The sequence below is a fragment of the Solanum stenotomum genome, chromosome 12, assembly GCF_019186545.1.
Source record: "Solanum stenotomum isolate F172 chromosome 12, ASM1918654v1, whole genome shotgun sequence".
NCBI classification, from domain to species: Eukaryota; Viridiplantae; Streptophyta; class Magnoliopsida; order Solanales; family Solanaceae; genus Solanum; species Solanum stenotomum.
The window spans coordinates 45,852,599-45,870,607 of NC_064293.1; the positions used below are offsets into that span (position 1 = coordinate 45,852,599).

The following is an 18,009-nucleotide window of genomic DNA, read 5'->3' on the forward strand; positions in this document are numbered from 1 at the left end:
GTGTGTAGTGAAAAAAATGTGTTGCGATAAAATATGAATGATAAATATTTCTTAATATATATAGCGTATATATGTAGTTTCCATATGTGTAATGTAACTGTAAGTTTCCTAAAAAACCAAAACCATGTAGGTAACGGATTATTATTTATTGGGCTTTATCGCCGTGTTTGCTGAAAAACGAACGGGGCTTCACTCGTTTTCTAACGTCAGGCCCAACAGCCCAAGATAAAATCGTCAAACCTATAAATTTCCTTTCCATTTAATCTTACCACTTCTCTAGAACAACAAACTTTCATCCATGGATTCTTTACCGGTGAATTGGGAGGCACTAGACTCTCTGATTATCGATTTCGTCAAATCGGAAAACCTAATCGAGGACTCAGGCTCTCCTTCAACTTCGCCGTCGACGTCTCTGTCGCCGTCTTCGTCAACCTCATCTTCATCTTCTTCCTCTTATCAGTCAAGATTACTTATTCGGCAGATCAGACGTTCAGTGGAGTTTGGTGACATTGATGCCGCTATCGATCTCTTGCGTGTGCATGCGCCTTTTGTTCTTGATGATCATCGTCTTCTCTTCTGCTTACAGAAGCAGGTAACTTGCTGTTTGTCTCCAGACTTAAAATCTCAGAACAACAGTGAATTAATTCTCTCTGTTTTGAACTTTCTAGTATCATAGTTTCTCTAACTCACCAATTTCATTTAGTTAGCGAGGATTTAAAATTAATTGACGCAACTTCTGAAGACGTTTTCGAGTTACTAGTTTGTTAAGTCTAGTCTATCTGACTTGCATATGTACAGATGCCACCTGATTATTGTCTTACCTTTTCCTTATTGAGGTTGAAAGCCCTGAAGATAGAGTTGGGGCGCTTTGTCCTTACCTAGGTTCTTCAACGCCCCACGGGTTCGCTCTTGTAAAGGGCATAGAGATATTTTAATTGTTAAAGCAATATTATGGATGATTTTAGTATAAAATACTAGATATAAATTTTAACATGATAAAATTAGTCATTAATCTTTATTAGAAAAGTTAAAGATCAAAATGGTTTTTGAACTTGATTAAAATTCATTTAATTAGGCTTCTAACGATATACTTGTTTCTTTTCATTTGTTGTTACATTTTCTTGCAACACTCAGAGACATATTCCCTTACCCCTATGTATTTCTTCATTGAAGTGCCCCCTTTAATTATGCTTTAAGCGAAGAGTCACTTGGTGTGTTTCTCTACCATTTTCCTTTTTTTTCATCTTTCTTATGTGATTAACCACAAGCCAACAACTGTTGAGTTGAGTGAGAGGTTGATCACTGGGTGACACATTTTGGATTTCAAAAATCTGAAGAGGCTTTCTGGAGAAATCTTAGAGTTTCAGTTCATCTATGAAACTTCTTGGTGATATGCTTCACCGAAGTTATTTTTAGGTTCAAATGTCTGTCCGTGCAAACTCGTTGGTAAATGAAGTCAAATTTTTTCGCCATGCTTCACTTTGACAAATAATTGATGATCCTTGAAACTTGTCTCCATGATTTTTATGCAGAGGTTTATTGAGCTTTTGAGGAAAGGAACTGCAGAGGACCGAGAATCTGCCATTAATTGCCTCCGAGAGTCACTGGCACCTTGTGCGTTGGATGCATATCCAGTAGGTCCCTGCATATTCAATTGAATTCCCTTATCAACATTGACACTAGTGAATACCTCTTGGATCTGTCAACACCACAATTTATTTTAAAATTATTTTTTTGTAATTACAACACGACTTATATATATACTTGTCGTTGTGTATGTTTCTCAATAAGTTATGTTTATGCAGCACATAGATAATATTTGTTTTGACAAGATCATTCCTGGTGTTTCTTTGTGGTTCAAGGATGGAATTTCTCATCCTAGGTTCTTTGTCATAAATCATGTTTTCCATAGATACTGGTTATGCTAGATGATAGTGACTTGAATGCTATCCTCAGGTTCTCGCCACTTTGGATCCCATTACATCAATTCCATACTTACAAAATAGTACATTTAAGTTCTCTCAATCTCATTAGCAAAAACAATTTTCTATGTGTATACTTAATCCATATATGAGAATCATTTCGCTTCACATGGTTCTCCTTCACTTGGGTTCTAATGAATGTTTAACTTTTTATCTTAAGGAAGCATATGAGGAATTTAAGCATATTCTTCTTGCCTTGGTTTATGACGAAGAAGATAAGAATTCTCCAGTGGTGAGTGAGGTAAGAGGTTATTTCATTGGCCTCGAGTAAGAATTCCATAAATGTTCATCTGGCAGCAGTTAGAGGGGTTTATTCAGATTTTTTTTGGGTAACGAAGATACTGAATGTCTCATTTTAGTAGAAGTGACTAATGTCTTTGCACATCACTATCCCAGTGGTCTCCAAGGAGGAGGATTGACATTGCTGGACTGCTGTCATCTGTTTTAAGGGCTCATTTATGTGCATATGATCCTCTTTTTGCAATGTCATTGAGGTACTTGATAAGGTTGGTACAACTTCCAGATGATCCATGACAAGCTTAGATGCTCATTCAAAACCCAATGAAATGGAGACTCCTTATAATTCGTTCATCAGAGATCCAAGTCCTCTTACTATTCTTTTTAAAATTTCACAATCATTTTGCAGCATACACAAGTTGTTTTGCTTTCGTCAGGGAGTTCCGTCACCTATATCAGATCTTACGCAGAGATTACTTCTCGAGGACCGTGACCCCCCTGCAACACCACTTGAGAGTTCCTATGAAGCACCTCCGTTTGATGAGGTTATAAATCTTAGCTACTCTATTACAATTCTGTTGTAATTGTTTTGGTTATTAAACCTGAAGAGGACGCGGTTTGTAAATGTGGTAATTCTCTTTTGTTGTTTTATTATATTTTTCAGAAATTTTAGAGAATATAGAAAACCTCTGGTGTTAGAAAGCCCCTAATTTGCCTTTAAAGACAAATTATTGGATATTGGAGTAAAATGTGTCCAATCAGAGTGGTGACTGGTTGGTATTAAAAGATTCCTATTATAGATGCCAACTAGTTTTGGTTGGAGGCGTAATTGTTCGTAAAATTTTTTGATTACTTTTTTTTTTTTTTTTACCCTCCTTAGGAGCTCCCACCCCTTTTGCTCCCTTGGTGACTCGAACTCGCAACCTTCGGGTTGGAGTAAGATTTTTGGTGCTTAGTATAATGTGCATTATTTGTTGAAGTTTAAACTGCCTTATCTTCTTTTTCTGGGGGACCAGGCTTTAGAAATTCTTCTAATGATCTAGGCATTGTGTCACATCAATATTTTATGAAATTAGGTGGACATACAAGCTCTTGCTCATGCGGTAGAGCTTACAAGGCAGGGGGCTATTGATAGCTTGAGATTCGCCAAGGGTGACTTATATCAAGCATTTCAGGTTAGTATGCTGAAGTATTTGCTATTTAATAGTAGCTGTTTGCTAAAATCTGAATTATCTGCAACATTACTTTAAACTGGGTTAGTTTCTCATAGATGCTTGCATATATCACACTATTTCTGCCACAATTTTCTGATGGTAATTTGAAGTCTAGTGATGTCCTCGTCCAGCATCACCCTGCTGTTGCATTGAGTTATGCAAAATGTATGTCTAGTAATAACTGGTGAAGCTGAGAACATTGTTGATGGTGTTCTATATAGCCCCCTAATTTTGGGGTATTTTCTGTTTCTTGAAATGAAGCTGTTATTAAAGTTATCTGCTTTTGATGGAGTAGAGAAGGATCTTGTATACTTGAGGGAATAGCCTCTTACCCCTTATTTCGTTTTTGTGCACCCATGAGGTTTTTGTTTGTATAGAAGATTGGTTGTCATTAGTAGAAAACCATGTGTTTTGTAAGGTTTTCTATTTTTGTGGTGTACTTCGTGTAGATGGTCGAGTTTTTACCCCCTTTTGAATGAATTTTATTACATTGTCAAAAAAATTGAAGTTATCTGTTCAACAAATCAGGCTGTATGATTTTTTTTTGCTTCAACAACAATTCATTTTCTTTTCACTAAATGGAAAATCACTGTGTAGTTCTTTACTTGGGCTGCCAGTGGCTTTTCTCAGTAAAAAAATTCGAGGATGGGACTGAGAATGATTTCGTCACACATTTGCGTTCTTGTTGAGTTGTTTTCTGTTTCTTGTGGTGTTCTAGATTTTCTGCGATTTGCTGATGAGGTAGATCTAGCTTGTTAATTGTACAGCTTTGAGGTCAAATAGTAGAAAATCACAAATACTTCTGTTGAGATTGTGCCTGTAACTTTGCTGTTGCAGAATGAGCTGTGCCGAATAAGATTGGATGACCCCATGTTTGATGAGCTTGTTCATGAGCATTGTGTCTATAGGGGTTTTGTCAACTTCAGTGTGGTAGATTCTCCTGGTAACTTTCTGAGCAACTTTACTTTCCATTCTTACATTCTGTTTGCTAATATGTTTCTCAAGGCTGGCTTTTATATTTTTTCCATTACCCAGGGATGCAACTTAGTATCAATGACGATCAATCAGAGTCTGGACAATTATCAAAGAACTGTTCCACAGAAGTTGGGGACGGAAACACTAAACTTTCTGGCAGTGACACGTCTGCCTCTCAAGTTATCATGGAGGGATCACCTGAAAGTAATACCAACTTGGCTAGCATTCAAAGTACTGATACTGAAGAGCGTTACCCTAGTGAAACAAGTTATGGAGATTGCAGTACCAGTGGGACTCCTCAGTTTGAAAAAGTTCTGCAGAAAAATAAGTGTCTTAGAGTTGGCGAAACAAACAAGCGGAAAAGATGGAGGGGGAGACATGAAAACACTGAATTTGTGTCTGGACCTACCAGTGAAAGGAGCAGAGAAGATCTTAATGCCGACACGACACTGTTGAAAGATCAGCAGGCATGTATTTTGTTTTTTCAAAGTAGAACATATAACAAGAGAAAGTAAAAGAAAAAAAGGATGCGGAAGTAGTGTTCGAAGTAATCATTGCTTTGACACCTTTCATTACAGGTTTCTCCAAAATCGTGCTTCCTGAATATGATGAAGAATAGAGAGGACAAGCATGAACTTGTGCTGGGCTTGAAGGAATTAGCTAGCAGAGGAATGACAGAGGAGGTTGTTGAGGAGATTAATGAGATGGATTCAAACTTTTTTGTGCAGAACCCTTCTCTGCTTTTTCAACTTAAGCAGGTATGGAAGTTAAAACTTCTGCTTGGGACAAAGATCAGTAGAAGTTATAAAGCATGTTTATATTGATTAAGGCATTTAAGAAATAATCCTCTGGGCAGGTTGAATTTTTGAAGCTGGTTGGCTCTGGGGATCATACTCAGGCACTGAGGGTAGCCTGTTCTTTTCTGGGTCCTTTGGCTTCTAGTCATCCTGATCTGTTGAAGCCATTGAAGGAGACTTTGCTAGCTTTGCTCAAACCTAATGAAGAGGCATTTAATGATCGCTTGCCCTTATGTGTTCTTGCCAATACACTCCAGGTATGACATTCTGCACTCTTTATGGTAAAAACAGGTCCCAGGTGAACTGTTGCCAGCTAATCTTTTCCCACCCTTATGTCCCCTTTATCTCCTTGTCTGTGTATCTGTGTATATGCAAGACTGGAGTGTTGTTTCTTGATTCCAGAATGCACCGTGCTTTAAGTACTCTTGTCCCAGGTTGGATGACATTGTTTGTCTGCTGTTAAGGCTAAGAAAAGAAGTTTAAGTAACAGCTTGATGATAGAAATATAGAACGTCCTACATCAGGTGTATTAAGGTTTCTAAAGGGGGTTATAATAGTAATGGGGCACTTACCCATTGCCTTCTGTTTCTTACTTGAATGCTTATATTCTTGGTATGGTATCCGAGGAAAACATTGTTAAATTCCTTCTCAGAACCATGTTCTCTCTAATCACTGTTTTCTAGTGTTTTGAATTTTTTTGGCTCACTCAAACAATTGAGTCACTAACTTTTGCTCTGGTTCCACTTCTCAGCTTATTGAGTTAATGTTTCCTGCTCTCCTATGTCAGAGCAAAGAAGGCCCACTCTTTGTCCTTACCCTCCTTAATGATCGGGTCTGCCAAGGTGTTTTGTGAACCTTGGAACCAGGTTATTTGTGTAGGATAGTGTTAGAGATATAAACGCCCCATAGTTCCATAGGGGGTTTATGCTGAGCTACTCCATGCACAACGAGCTTTGAATTGGATGCTTAAATTCTTTCACCAGAGATTCCCAGAGAATGCAGAGAAGGCACTGATTGTGGAAAAAACATAAACAAGAATGATGAGATTCTCTATTTCTGAAATCTGACACAAAGATACTGGAATTAAATGAGTGATAGTCTGGTTTGAGCTGTTTTACTGATTTTCAATAGACAGTTTCACTGTTTTTCAATACACAGTTTCAAAGGCTTGTTAAAGGCTGAGTGCTGCTTGGATGGTTCTACTCTATAACAAGGAAAAACAGAGAGAGTGAGAACTTTATGTTGGAAAAATGTATTAATCAATAGGTAATTCCAATCTTTTGGGATATTTTTGGTTTATCCTTATTCGGTGAGAGAAACACAGTCAAAAGAACAGTGTAGTGTTGTTTTATGAATGTCAATAAGACAACAAGCAAGAACTGGATTTGTTCTCATTCCCAGTTTTTCACTTCAGTTTCCTGAATATTGATTCTTTAGGTGGGCATTTGCTTCAATTTGAAGAGTGTTGCCAAATAAATTTAAAAAAGACCGAGAGGAAGGTAATTGTATTATATATATCAAGCTAGCACTAAGGAAGTGTTGTAGTAATTACAAGTGTGCAAAAACAAAAATAAAAATCCTTTCTAATCTTACAGGGATTCTAGGAGGCTAAATATAGATTTTGCTTCATTTATATAACTTTTTACTGATAAGGAAATAGATCTTGGGTGTAAATCAACCCTAGAAGCTAGCTCATGGTTGGACATCTGGACTGTGGAGACTCCAACACCCCCTCGTGCGCCCAAGATTTGACTGCGGAGAATATAATATGGGAGCCCAACGTGGGGTAAATCAAGAATTGAGATGGACCTGACTTTGATACCATGATAAGAAGATGGACTTTGACATAACTCAACCCCAAGAGCTACATGAGGATTGCCCAAAGATCATATAAGAAACCAAACACCCCAGCTATAGCCGATGTGGGACTATGATGTTTGCAAAAAAAAATAGTTAATTGTTTTTTAACCATATGCCACTTTAATTGTTTGTTCTCTGGATTTTCTTCATTGGTGTGGAATTGTAGTTCTTGTTCTTCATAACCAATTAATATTTGGGAATATTCAACAAAATATTGTTGTTGCTCTGAATTGTACAAGCTTTTTTCATTGTAGGAGGGGCCAGTGTTATTAAAAGTGAAAAGCGCAAAGAAGCTCGAAGGTCCGTGGGGGCTTTTTAAGCGCAAATAAAGTGTGGGCTTTAATGTAAAAAGGCGCAAAGGGAGGAAAAAATGAAATCAAGGCTAATAATTATAAACATGAGTGACAAATATATGACTAAAGAAATTGAAATTTTTTTATGATAAAGTGAAATATCAATTGTTTAGTGTCACTTCTTCACTTCTTCATAAGAGGCTCATTGACAAGGAAAAGTTTGTCTTAGAACTTTGATGACGACATTGAAGCGCACATAAAGCGAGGCGAAGCGCTCAACACGTTTTGAGCCTCGCTTTTAGGGCTTAAAGCGCGCCTTTGATAACACTGGGAGGGGCAAGGGGTGTTGAGTGTTTATTTTATTTTGGGGTGAGGGGGTGGGGGTGGGGGTATTGTGTACGAATGCTCTTTGATTTACCTAGTAACTTATGGTTTAGTTACAAATTAGGACTTGGGAGCATGTTAATGTTACTTCCATAAAAATCTGACTTACATAGTAATTAAAATATTAAATGGCAAACACTAGCATATCACTAGGAATGGCAAAATTAGCCCATAAAAGCACGACTTGTGCAACCCGCACCTCAGACCATTTTGACACGCCAAATTTAGCCGATTTAAACATTGGGCTGATATGTAGCCCAAATTGATCAATGAAAAATCTTGTGTTTTAGTGTCTTGGCTCACCTAATTTACTGTCACAATTTTGTCCATGCAAAGGTTGCTATTGGTAGGAGGCTTAATATTGAAGAGCCCCAGCTTATGAAGATCATAAGGGCCACACTGTATACACACAGTGAGTGGTTCAAACTTCAAATGTGTAAAGATCGATTTGAAGGGCTCTTAAGGATCGACGCCCTGAAGGAAGTTGGTGCCAAATTGATTGTAGATGCTTCCAGATTGGATGTTGACATGAGCACTGATGGATCATCTCAAGTTACTGGTTCCTCAAATAATAGGAAACAGGAAGATGGCAGTCCAACCCAGTCATCGGCAAGAGATGTTGGATGTGATGAAACTGCAATACTAAAAGTTATGGTGAGTTTTTTCTTTCTTCTGGTTTTCAAGCTTGCTTCTAACTTTATCCTTGTTATTGCATCTCGATGAACCTGTTGTGAAAGCCCTTCTACTCGATACTATTCTATTGATGTGTATCTCCCCTGGTTACCATGTGCTGCTTGTCAGCAGATTATGTTAACTTTCTAGGTGCTCTCATTATGTGCCACTTTTTCAGGTCATTTTTTAGTGCAGCAGCTACTTATTTGTGAATATTTGGTGCAGGAATTTCTGGCATTGCCCAGAGCGGATGCAATTCACCTCCTTGCGCAGTACAACGGGAATGCAGAGATGGTCATTCAGCAGATATTTGCATAGCCCCTAGATTATAGCTGAACAGTAATATTCGTTTATTTGTTAAATTATTTTATTGTGCCATAAATTCTTACCTGTGAGGCTTATTATATGCTGAAAGGGGATGGAATAACTTGTAAAAGAAAACAACAAAAAATAGGTGGGAAGGGGATGTCTTTATGTGTAGCCTGAAGTTTTTTCCGCGTCAAGTATGATATTAGTTGATGAGAGGGTTGATTATGTAAAGTGCTCTGTAAATAGCCTTCAGTTCCTTCGCCATATTTAGTTGGACGGAGCATCCAGTGGATGAAGAAGTTGAACTTCTGTGCTCTTTAAGTTGCAGAATCTTATTGATTACTTCAATTTACCGTGGGTTTACTGATGCAGTGTTTGTTGCAGTGCGTCTACATTAGTCAACTTAACTTTGCTTTAGGAGTCTTTGAAGTTGCAAATCGAGTTGAACATATATAGGTAATTAAAAAATAAAGTAAACAAATGACGTCACTTTATGCATTTATAACAGTTTTGCCATATTGCTACATTGACTTCTTTCTTTTATGTACTTATAGGGAAGTATTGCCATATTGCTTCATTGACTGATACACAGAATGATATGCTACTAAAGATCCACCAATACTATAAAGATAAAAGGATTGGGCAAAGATCGAACGGAAATACTCAATACATTCAGGCCGTAGCAACAAAGTGGATGACAAAATAACAATACAATGCCATTTAGACTAACCGACTTGCTGAATTTTATCTCGTCTGATATAGTTATTTATTGTTTTTAATTTTTCAAAAAAGAATATCAACACACGAGCCGCATTTCGATGTAAATCAATCAAAACTCAAAAGAAAACAGAAATAAACATGGAAATTTACCTTTTCCCTTTCACCCTGTTTGAATTGTACAGCCAACAAGTGTCCAACTCAAAACCCTCGTTAAGCTAAGGAAACAGAGCTTTAGATGGATTTTAGCAGCGCGATTTATCTATTTCAATGTTCAGGTTCATCTGGAAGCTGGTTCAGATAATGTTACGTTTATAAGAGCTCCATCAAGTGCTTTACTAAAGGTTGAGGTTCCTCTTGTATTTAGAGGAGAGGATGTGTCCCCCGGTTTGAAGAAAGGTTAGTAATTGATACATCTGCCTTTTCCTCTTGGTAACTAATTGCTAAAAACATGTTTTTTATTTTATTTTATAAAGTCTTCAATTTCCTTACTATGTAGGTTTGCGCAGTGATGTATTGAAACTTATGTTACACTTGGATCAGTTCTTTATCCTAAGGTGTAACGGCTGGTTTTCTTGAATTTATTAAATGCTAATATTATATGGTTATGATGGGTGTAGATGTTTCTCAATGGGTGTAGTCTAGCTGTTGTAATTGGAGTGAGCCATGGGAGGCTAGGGTTCAAATCCTGAATTAAATGAAACATGCCTGGTGATTTCTTGCTATTTGTCTAAGTCTTGGTGACAACCCTGCTGGTTTGCCATTAATCAGCACCGACAGTCTTACCCTCTAGATGGAATGTATTATCTGTTGAAAACATCTCTTGATCAGATCCTATCATTTTAGTGTTCAGGAATCAGGAGGAGGTTCCAGTTAGCACAATCTTAGGCCTTCACTATGTCAAGTTTTCTTAGACCTCCTGGTTCTTTTTGAATAATTGACGATCAAGGCACTCATTTCATGTTACTTCAAATCAATGCAACTATTACCCTCTTTATTCTTTCAGCAAGTGATTTTGAAATCATTTACTAACTAATGAATGAATCATTTTTTTATTTGATTACTTTTATTAAGTCAATAACAAGTAACGGGTGCCTTCATTCGTTGTTTGAATCTAATAACTAAAACATAATTTTCAAATAAAAAAAAATGGATTCAATGGAATTAATATTTCGAATTTATAACTTGTAAGTAATAAATTCCTTACATTTAATCATTTAATACAGAGTTCGAAAAGGTCAAATCGTTGATGATTCCATCATCTCATATAAAATAAAAAATGATTCATTCATCATTATATGTATTAAATGATTAAATAGGGAATTTATTACTTACAAGTTATAAATTCAAAATATTAATTCCATTGAATACAAAGAGGTTCAAAGAATAAAAGACATTTTGCCATAATTCAATGGAACTAATATTCAATGGAATTAATATTTCAAATTTATAACTTGTAAGTAATAAATTTTCCACATTTAATCATTTAATATATATAGTGATGAATGAATCGTTTGTTATTTTATTACTTTTATTAATTCAATAACAAGTAACGGGTGCCTTCCTTCGTTGTTTGAATCTAATAACTAAAACATAAATTTAAATAAAAAAAGAAAAAAAAACGGGTTTCACAAGTAAGTAGTGTGTAACAGCTAACACACCACGTGTCACCAACTCTTCAATCTTCCAACAATAACCTTTTACAACACTCAAAATTACAACTCACTCTTTTTATTCAAAAACAATCCCAAAACCTTTCCCTTACAGAAGTAGAAAAAATTCTAAAAGCAAAATAATGAAGAAATTTGTGTTTCAATCGAATCGATTGAAAAAGTGATACTCTTAGATATTGTTGAAAGAGTGACTTGTGGGTCATTCAAAGACTTGATTAATCTATGACTGAGGTATATAAAAATAAATATATATACGGAGATTTCTTAATTGTTTTCATCAAAATTTTCCTAATTTATTGTTTTTTTTTTTTTCAGTTCAAAGCTATTCAATACAGTTGGTAGTGAAGAAAGCGTTTACGAAAATGTATCATTTGCGAACTTCCCACTATTCTCATGATTTGTGAGGACAAGAAATCAAATAGATAAGAGGGCTTGTTTGTGAATCGGGGCCGGCAATAGAGAGGCATTGTACAAAATAGGGACGGTAATTTTTTTTTCTTAATTTTCAGCTTGCTATTTTTAGCTTGATTTTTTACTCACAAATTTAAAGATGGTTATGTATTAAGATGGTTTCAATAATGTTTATTTTGTTAAGACGGTTTTTTTAAAAAAAATAATTGCCTGGAGCTTGCATTGGGAAGCAAAAAAAGGACACATTGACGCAACATGTGTGCTTGCCATTATTTTCATTTTCGCGGGCGGCAGTCGAACCGCGGTCAGATTCATTGGCCACATGAAGGAAAAACTCCCTCAAAGAAAAGAAATAAAGCAATGGAGGGAGAGTCTAATCTATATGATAGATAATGTTTGGGTTAGTAATCCAATATTTTTGACTCAAATACCAAATCCTTGTTGCACTGGTGAACACGAGAATACTGTTCAAGGAATGAATGACATGTTGATAGTGACGACGATCAACCTTGTTGTGGTTGTGATGATGAGGTTGATCATGTCTTTGCTCTTTTGCCAAACTTTGGATTCTAATTTAGGTTTTTTTTTTGTAACTTTTGTTTGGGGCTAAATTATGTGCATAAATTGCTACTTCCAATGTCTTTTTAAGACCAATTTATGTGCTTGTAATTATGTGCATAATATTTTTGCTTCTCAATTATGAACTAATTTTATTCTACTTTCACTTTCTTACTTATTCAACAAATCTGTGTTGTAGTGGATATAGCAAGACCACACGTTCGAAAAACAATAAAAGTTTTCAAGTTCATCAAAATCAGATGTTTGAAATTCCCACCCCTACAAAAAGAGTAATTTAAAAAAAAAATACTTTCTTTCTTATTACTTATTCAACAAATCTGTGTTGTAGTGGATATAGCAAGATCACACGTTTGAAAAACAATTAATTTTGAAGTTCATCAAAATCAGATGTTTGAAATTCCCACACCTACAAAAAGAGTAATTTTAAAAAAATAACTAAAATGGGGACCTAACCTAGACTCGTGACCTATGAACTAATCGCTTAAGCTTTAACCATTCGCGCTGCAATAGCATTCGTTCATAATCACAAAATTTATTTATTCTTTTCATATCAGTTATTTAATGAATATAACTAGGCAATTTTTAAATAAGATATTATAAATAAATATAGTCTAATCACCCCTAAAATGTGAAAATAAATTGAACGAAGGTTGAGATATAACTCATCGTACTACGATATATACTCAATTATATCTTGGTCACGATTATATTCATCACATTCACTTGACTTGTATTTCTGAAGAAACATCACTCATAGAATAATATATCATTTACGTTTATTTTCATCATAATGTGACTTGACTTATACTAAAGAAATGTCATCATTGGTTGTAAAAAAGATCCAAATATTAACTTTTACACTCTTTTTTACCAAAAAATTACAAAATTTAAATTATTGAAATTCCCACACCTACAAAGAGAGTTGTTTTTAAAAAAATAACTAAAATGTGGGGACCTAACCTAAACTCGAACTCATGACCTATGGGGAATAATCATTCGCGCTACAATAGCATTCGTTCATAATCACGAAATGTATTTATTCTTTTTATATCAGTTATTTAATAGTGAATTCAAATTCTAGACTTTTAGTATCTACTACATTAGTTTTTGAATTGAAATATTTGCTAATATATGTTTAATAGCAATAACATAATCGTTGTTGATTGATGAAAGGAAACACGGATAACATGTGAGATGATATCTATTTGCTTGCGCTTTTGTTTTTCTTTATTTGTTTTTTATTTTTAATAATCATCGGCCCTCCCCAGACCCCACTTAGTTGGACTTCACTAGGTATGTTGTTATATTTTTAATAATTATTGGTTAACCAATTTGGTAGGGTCATATTTGAATATCATCAAGAGAACGGTAAAGTTTCTATGCCCAGCGGATGTCATCCCTCCCTACATTGATGTAGACTTTGAGTGAGTTGGATGTTAACCAAAAGTTGTTAATGGGTGATCTGAGGGTTCATCCAACTTTGAAACTTATCCAACCAGAGGATCACCCTGTTGTCAAGATTGCCGGAGCAAGAGTTTCTGATCAAAAGAAATCGAAATGATTTTTACTGAAACTCTTAGAAAGCAAGCTTATTATGGAAGAGAGGATTAATTCAACAGCTTGGGACATTGTCAGCTGATGTTATTTACTGCATGACCTTGTTCATCTGTGTTAGTTAAAATAGGATGATTGGGTGATAGTATCTCAATTTTGTATATCAAATAGCCAATGCCCCAATAATTTTTCTCTTCTGGTCGGTGATATGTCAAATCATGACAGATCGCAGAAATCAGACCCGAATTTCTGAAGCAGCAGCAACTTGATTTCAGTTGAAAGTTTACTTTTATATTTTAAAAAATAGGGGGTGCCACAAACAGCTACCTTGTCATTTTTATGTTTGGAACCTTATATTTGATTTACCTTTATACTTGGTTTTATATGGAGTGAATTACTCAGGTACTTAATTATGTGAAATTACTTACTTAAGAATTTAATTTCTCTTAGAGATAGATTACTTCAGCTTATCACGTGTTTACGGATGCAGCAGTTTGTGTCTATATTGGTTAACTTTGTTTTTGGAGTCTCCCAAATGGATCGACTTGAATACCATGTATTTATATGAAAGCATAAAAAGGAATGGCTAAGTCGGAATATTATTAAACTGAAACAAACAATACATTAAAATGAATGACAATACAATTTCATTTAGACTGGCCGGCATTGGACTGGCGGAACTTTCTCTCGTCTGAAAGTGTCTTTGCGAACCTGCAGCAATTGAAAATGAGGCAATGATCAGTACTATTTCCTCAGCAGTTTATATATAATGATGAATGTGATAGACAAGTGTACGCACCTTCGAAGAGCTTCCTTGTTGGTTCCTCCGTTCTCAACTGCTTCATAAACTCCTTTGTCTAAGTTTATCTTGGAAGTTGGTTTGTCCAGCAACCGTTCTCCTACCTTAACGAGGCCTTCTAAGTTTTCCTTTGTCGCTATATCAACTGAGGCCAAGTTCCCTGTCAAAGTGTCATCCTGGTCGTATCAATCAGCAGACGAGATTAATTAGTAATCTGAAAAATAATTGTTATAACATGACAACAGGGGCGGCTCTAATAAATCAGTGGCCTACAGCCAAATTCGAATGGAAGTCTTAAATTCGAATATATTTTTTTATGAAGTTTATTATAGCCAATTATTTAATTTTTCTTGAGACATAGTACTCATAATTTATCATACTTCTATTACTTCTTTGCTCTTTTATGAAAAGTTTATATTTTCTACAAATAATACTCAATATTTTTTAAAAAAAAATATGTATAACATTTTTTTTTTTTTTTAAATGAGGCCCCTCAAATTTTGGGGCCTAAGGCGNNCTCCTTTGTCTAAGTTTATCTTGGAAGTTGGTTTGTCCAGCAACCGTTCTCCTACCTTAACGAGGCCTTCTAAGTTTTCCTTTGTCGCTATATCAACTGAGGCCAAGTTCCCTGTCAAAGTGTCATCCTGGTCGTATCAATCAGCAGACGAGATTAATTAGTAAATAAGTCAAGTAAATTGTTATAACATGACAATTCCGTGTGATAGATATATATATATATATACCTGGATTCGGAGGTATTGATCATCCGATTGAAGAGCTTTGAAAACCACAAAGTTGTGATAATCAACCATATCAGCGCTTGCTTGATTAAAAGCTTCAATGATTGGTGTGGAGTTGTCATGAGTTAGCCAGCTAAGTAATCCCCATTTCGCAGCCATTTTAGCATTGTATTTTCCCTCGTTCTTTGCATTGCCTGTCCCCAGTGAGATCACTAGAAAACGACCATATTCCATGGGCTTGATAGGAAATAAGTCTTCATGCTTCATCAGTACTTGCTTTGTCACCTCACCAATTGCGATCAATGTCTAAAATAAACATCATACATATAAACAGTTAGTATTACCGGATTTTCTACTGTAAAATCATTCAAGAATTTTATCTGTACTATATATTTACCGGGTTATTAGCAGCCACACCACCATCAATTAGGTTGAATTCATGTTCATTATTTTGAGCATCCTTGGTCTTGAAACTATGGGGAGGTAGAAACGTTGGCGCTGCCGAGGTACTAATGCAAATGTCCGCCAATTCCGCATCCGAAACAGGTTTTGATTTTGTCTACAAATTAATTTCAAGTTGCTAATTTCACTTATTTTTTTTTATGATTTACAGTAATATTAAGGGGTATAGAAGACACACCTCATATGAGCTGAAGATGACAGGCTGAAGTTCCTTGATGTCAAAAGTTGGAATTACGACGGCAGTTAAGGTATCATGCAACCTGGTACCTCCTAGTAGTCCCTTTATAAGTGTGTGAAGATACTTCCCATCATATTTTGGTCCGTTCAACATTTTCGTTAGATTTATCACCCCACCAAATGGTCCACTGCAAAAATTAATCAAGAGATATAAGTGTATTTTAAGGGTGTGGTCTAACGGTTAATATATCCAAAAAAAAAATCAAGAATTGTATATATAAACTTAGGTAGCATAGTTTACCCGATCTGGTGAAAGATTTTGGGGGAGTGCTCAAGATAGAAAGGAGTAATATCTTTGGCAGCATAAAGAGGGCGTTTAGCTTTGTTCGGTGCAGCTAACATGGCTGTTACAAGGCCACCCGTGCTTGTTCCTGCTATCAAGTCAAAATAATCTGCGATTCTTGCATCTTCACCATCCAATTCCTGCAAGCAAAACCGATATATTCAGACGTGAGTGACAAATCTAAGATTCAAAGTTGATCATGAATTCAACTTTTAACATACTCTTGAACATATTCTTTTTTTTAACTCAATTACCTGAAGTTGTGATTCAAGGTATGCAAGGATAACCCCGGGAATGATTCCTCTAATTCCTCCTCCATCGATGGAGAGAATGGTTATTAGCTTCCCTCTGGTGGGAGGCGGCATTGCTACTCGACCTGCACCTTTGTTTTCCATCGGAATATCCAAAAGATAGTTCACGTAAAATAGGATAGATATAGAGATTAGTTCATTTCATATGCTAATCATGATTGGAATAAATAGACACATTGTCTTAAATGGTGATAATTATCATTAAAAAAAAAAAGAGGAGATAAATATTAAAAGTTACGTGTTTTTGTCTATGATTATTACAGCTAGGATATATAAACTAATCTTTGAAGAGTTCATGGACAAATCTCAACTGAGTCTTCTTCGACGAGAGTTCCACCATCCAATCAAATAAGATGGCTGAATTATGTCTTGAGTTTAACTTAATTAATAAATGAGGTAAACAATACTCTCTTTGTTTAATTTATTCGACTTAATTTGAAGTACGAGGATCAAAATAACTAAAGTTTGGTGTGAATATGAATAGAAATATTTAACTTTTTGAATATAATTTACATATTTAAAAACATATAAAAAGTATTGTAAGTTAAAATAGTTAACGAGTCACAATATTTAGAAAGTATTTGAAAATTTTTTTGTAAGAAAAATATTCTCTAAATGATAATTAAGACAAAGAAACGGAATTAAAGATTAGATAAGATGGAGTAATAGTTAAGAACTAGTAATAATATTTTTTATTGTTTCTTCAGCGTCTTGTCCAAGTAATTGTACCAGCATCTAATAATTCGAATTTATTTAATTACAAGTCCTGGAGGATTAATTGTTGGACATGCGTTGGTTTCAGTTAACAAATGCACGATTTCACACGTTTATCCCGCTTACCTTCTTTGAAGCATAGAACCATGTGAGGCAAAAAAAAAAAAAACTTCATTTAAGGTAATTTTATAAGATGAGCTTAATTCATGTTCTTTGACCTTTAAGATTCGTTAGAGTTTTTGATGATAGTTACTTAATGTTAAATTCTAGCTTACACCTATTGAAAATGCATCTCAAGCTAATATTCCATACTCTTAGGTATTGATAAAAAGAGTAAAAATGTCTGATATTGCCTTTATTAAAGTCAAAGTGATCTACATTCTAGTCCTAGAGGCATTCTTCGTCAAGATCAACTTGAAATACAGGTCTGCATCATCAGCCATCTAGATCTAGAATATTTTTTTATTAGCAAGAATATTTTATACTACTTGATAACAGCTTCATAGATAGTCTGAAAAAATTCATGGAGGTATTAAATTTTGAGGTAAGTTATAATTACATATTTTTAGAGAATGGCACCGTGTAAAAAATATTATTTAAAAAAATTATGTGGGGTGGCCCGTGGCCGGGTGGGGTAGGGCGGATTAAAGTCTTCGCGGACTTATCCGTTCCTACGTTAAGGTTTTCCAAAGGGGGTGTGCTCTACCCATTGTCTTAAGGTATTTACTTGAGCGCTTATATGAGAAAGGAAAAAATAACATTGTTAAATTCCTTCTCATAATCTTGTTGTCTGACTTCTTTTTTGT

At 35.3% G+C, this 18,009-nt stretch overlaps 2 protein-coding genes and 1 pseudogene across 3 annotated transcripts; 2 read left to right on the plus strand and 1 right to left on the minus strand.

Annotated features, from left to right (window-relative positions):
- Positions 1 to 260: 260 nt before the first annotated feature.
- Positions 261 to 9,426, plus strand: LOC125847628 (uncharacterized). Of its 2 annotated transcripts, XM_049527266.1 has the most exons (13): positions 262 to 592; positions 1,533 to 1,634; positions 2,143 to 2,223; positions 2,379 to 2,488; positions 2,629 to 2,764; positions 3,296 to 3,394; positions 4,271 to 4,376; positions 4,469 to 4,875; positions 4,987 to 5,166; positions 5,265 to 5,462; positions 8,079 to 8,396; positions 8,640 to 9,179; positions 9,278 to 9,426. In XM_049527266.1, the coding sequence occupies exons 1-12, from the start codon at positions 299 to 301 to the stop codon at positions 8,730 to 8,732; spliced, it is 2,124 nt and encodes a 707-aa protein (XP_049383223.1). In that variant the 5' UTR covers positions 262 to 298; the 3' UTR covers positions 8,733 to 9,179; positions 9,278 to 9,426. The 2 variants fall into 2 exon arrangements, with proteins under 2 accessions (XP_049383224.1, XP_049383223.1); XM_049527267.1 differs by lacking the exons at positions 8,079 to 8,396; positions 8,640 to 9,179; positions 9,278 to 9,426 and adding an exon at positions 5,957 to 6,508 and having other exon boundaries at positions 261 to 592.
- A 155-nt stretch (positions 9,427 to 9,581) lies between these two features.
- LOC125847464 (uncharacterized) lies at positions 9,582 to 13,669 on the plus strand (annotated as a pseudogene).
- Positions 13,670 to 14,240: 571 nt separating this feature from the next.
- LOC125848037 (patatin-like protein 2) lies at positions 14,241 to 16,586 on the minus strand. Its single transcript, XM_049527819.1, has 7 exons — positions 16,433 to 16,586; positions 16,137 to 16,318; positions 15,837 to 16,023; positions 15,594 to 15,755; positions 15,200 to 15,502; positions 14,457 to 14,632; positions 14,241 to 14,368 (listed from the first exon to the last, which is right to left on the minus strand). Exons 1-7 carry the CDS (start codon positions 16,571 to 16,573, stop codon positions 14,305 to 14,307), a joined length of 1,215 nt encoding a protein of 404 aa, XP_049383776.1. The 5' UTR covers positions 16,574 to 16,586; the 3' UTR covers positions 14,241 to 14,304.
- Positions 16,587 to 18,009: the final 1,423 nt, after the last annotated feature.